The sequence below is a fragment of the Sinocyclocheilus rhinocerous genome, unplaced genomic scaffold (assembly GCF_001515625.1).
Source record: "Sinocyclocheilus rhinocerous isolate Xijiao unplaced genomic scaffold, SAMN03320098_v1.1 scaffold448, whole genome shotgun sequence".
In the NCBI taxonomy this organism is placed as follows: domain Eukaryota; kingdom Metazoa; phylum Chordata; class Actinopteri; order Cypriniformes; family Cyprinidae; genus Sinocyclocheilus; species Sinocyclocheilus rhinocerous.
Window position 1 is genome coordinate 49,803 of NW_015651514.1, and position 2,734 is coordinate 52,536.

Genomic DNA, 2,734 nt, shown 5'->3' on the forward strand with positions numbered 1-2,734 from the left:
GTGAGCTGAGGCCGGGCTAGAGTGAGCAGAGGCGGCGGGCTTGAGACCGGCACGGCCGGTGATTTCGACGAAGGAGCGTCCGGAAGGACATGTGACGACCCCGGGCTGGACTTCGCTTCGTCCACAGTGAAAGCTGATCCGGTGATCCACAGCACTAAGTTGATGTATTTCCTCAGCGACCAGGACGGATCAGCTCTAGGCATGACGAAGCGGATATCATCCTCTTTTGGAAGGTCAAACAAAGTAGTTTCGCTTTCACAACGAAGCACACAGCGTCTTCAGGACGTGGCTGCAGCGTCAACAATACTACAGCGTGAATAAAAGTTACGCCTTCTTTCTTTTGCGTGAACATTTGGGCGGCGTTATTCAAATCTTCCCACATCGTGACGTAGGTATGTGGGGGCGTGTTAGAACGAGCCGTTTTAGGAGGGTGTGGTTAACTCTTAACTTTTATAAAGAATATCTCTTTGGTTTTGAGACTTTAGTGTTTGCAACTTTACAGATCTTCTTTATGCACCAAGAGCTTGTAACACTCCAAAGAGAAAGGAAAAATTGAAATCGCATCATATGACCCCTTTAAAATAATTTCTTTATATGAAATTCGAATGGTATGACAATTAGAGATTAGACTGTACATAATTTGAAGTCTACATGCAAATACACACATAGTCACGCCATGCTGATGTTGTTAACATTAACAATTTAAGAATAAAGTATAACAATAATCATAATTTGCATGGTTTGATGTGATATTAGCTAATTAACTTAATTTTGTGCCGGCGCACAACCCACGCAAGGAAGATAATTCTGCAAGTAACTGCAATTGCAGGTTTTCAAACAGAGATGGCGACAAGGAGGCAAAATTTATGGACTGCAGCTTTAATATCGAATTCTATATTTTTATGAATTTTCATGAATTATTAAAAATGAAAAGTTTTTAGTTAAAACAAGTTTTAAGTCATCACCTTTATAGTGCTTTATGCAATACAGATTGTTTCAAATCAGCTTTACAGTAATAAACGGTAAAACAACAGAATGAATGACGCAAACTTTATCAAATATGAGACTAATTCAAATTCTTTTGGAAAGCAGCTCTAAAAAGACAGTAGTGTCATTATTTAGCTCAAGTCAGTTCAGTGCTGATTCAGTTCAGTTTTAAACAAATGGAAATTCCTACAAATATTTAAGGATATATACACAGTAATAGAAATAAATACACAGAACATAATCATCCAGAACAGTGATTATGCCTCAGCACATCTGTATAAACATTATTAAACCTCATATTGATCATCGTCCCGTAGGTTACACGTGTCTCCCGAGCGAAAGTGACTTCAGCACACTGGACATCACAAGCACCCCTCCACCAATGCCGCCCAAAAAACACCCTCACGAGAGCGAGAGCATCTATAACTCCACCTCCGACGTAAGGCACAGCAAGCACAGTCTGCACTAGGAAAACAGTTCAAATATTAGCAGTGAATTTACACTTTCCTTTGCACTTTCATCTGTATTTTGATCTAAAATCTTTGACAAAAATATTTAGAAAGCTACAATGCTTTTGCTCTTTTATTTCACCCGTAGTTTACGCCTCCTTTACCGACGAAAGCTGAAAACAAGCCTCCACCGCCGCCACCCAAAACACGCAAGTCCATGTTTCCCACCTATGAGAGCAATCCACAATGAAGACTCTCCGGTTCCCCTGAATCCAGATGCAGACGCCTGTGGTACCATGTCTCAAATAAGAATTGTGAAAAACACTTCTGAACGGTACTTGTTCCTCTTTTTAAAAATTCAGAGTGGAGAGATTATTTGTCATGGTTATCTGGGATTTCTGATTAAACCTGTTTATAATTCATTTTTGGTAGCAAACAGCAAACAACATATTTTTTTATTTGGAAATGGACCTCTAGTGTGTATTTATTCAGAACTGCTGGGCAGGAACGTGACCAAAGGTTGGTTGTTTGGTTTGTTGAATGTTAAAATCAGCCTCACATCCACTGGATTACAGTAGTTTATCTCGACCTGTATCTGTGCCTTAGAAATAGAGATATTTAAAGCTAACGAAGTTCTGTGCACATATTCACTTTGCACATTGCTCATGATTGTCAGGTTGCGCGTTCATGCAATTAAAACGTTTGTAGTTGAACCTCTTTCACCCGCAGCACAGTTTGCATTACTTTCCCCCTTAAGCAAGAAAAGACTCTTGATGCGGTTGTGTGTTTTTTCCACTCTAGAGAGCTACATTTGTATAAAAAATCCCAAACATTTAAAAAGCTTGTGAACTAAATTTAATAGTAGAGATGCCGTATAAAAATGCAAGCGTTATGAAATGATTTAAAATGTCTAGTATTATTTTTGTCATGATTGCAAAACAGCAGATCAGTTGTGATTGAATTCTATAATGCTACATATTGTGTCGACACTTAAAGGAATAGTTGACTCCAAAATGAAAATTTGCTGAAAATATACTCTCAATCAGGCCATCCAAGATGTAGATGAGTTTGTTTCTTCATTAGAACAGATTTAGAGAAATGTAGCATTACATCACTTGCTCACCAATGGATCCTCTGCAGTGAATGGGTGCCGTCAGAATGAGAGTCCAAACAGCTGATAAAAACATCACAATATTCCATAAAAATAATCCACACCACTCCAGTCCATCTAATTATAAATAAAACAAATACATCAAGATATTTGAACTTTAAATTTTCCTCCAGTGAAAAAGTCTGTG

At 38.4% G+C, this 2,734-nt stretch overlaps 1 protein-coding gene across 1 annotated transcript in view; it reads left to right on the top strand.

The window, feature by feature from the left end:
- LOC107713013 (dedicator of cytokinesis protein 5-like) overlaps positions 1-2,478 on the top strand; it is a gene marked incomplete at its 5' end in the record, with an annotated part of 50,612 nt that extends 48,134 nt beyond the window's left edge. Inside the window, 2 exons of the mRNA XM_016518432.1 lie at positions 1,305-1,426; positions 1,585-2,478. Of these exons, the coding sequence (XP_016373918.1) occupies positions 1,305-1,426; positions 1,585-1,686 (224 nt within the window). The remainder of the gene's footprint in view (positions 1-1,304; positions 1,427-1,584) is intronic.
- Positions 2,479-2,734: the final 256 nt, after the last annotated feature.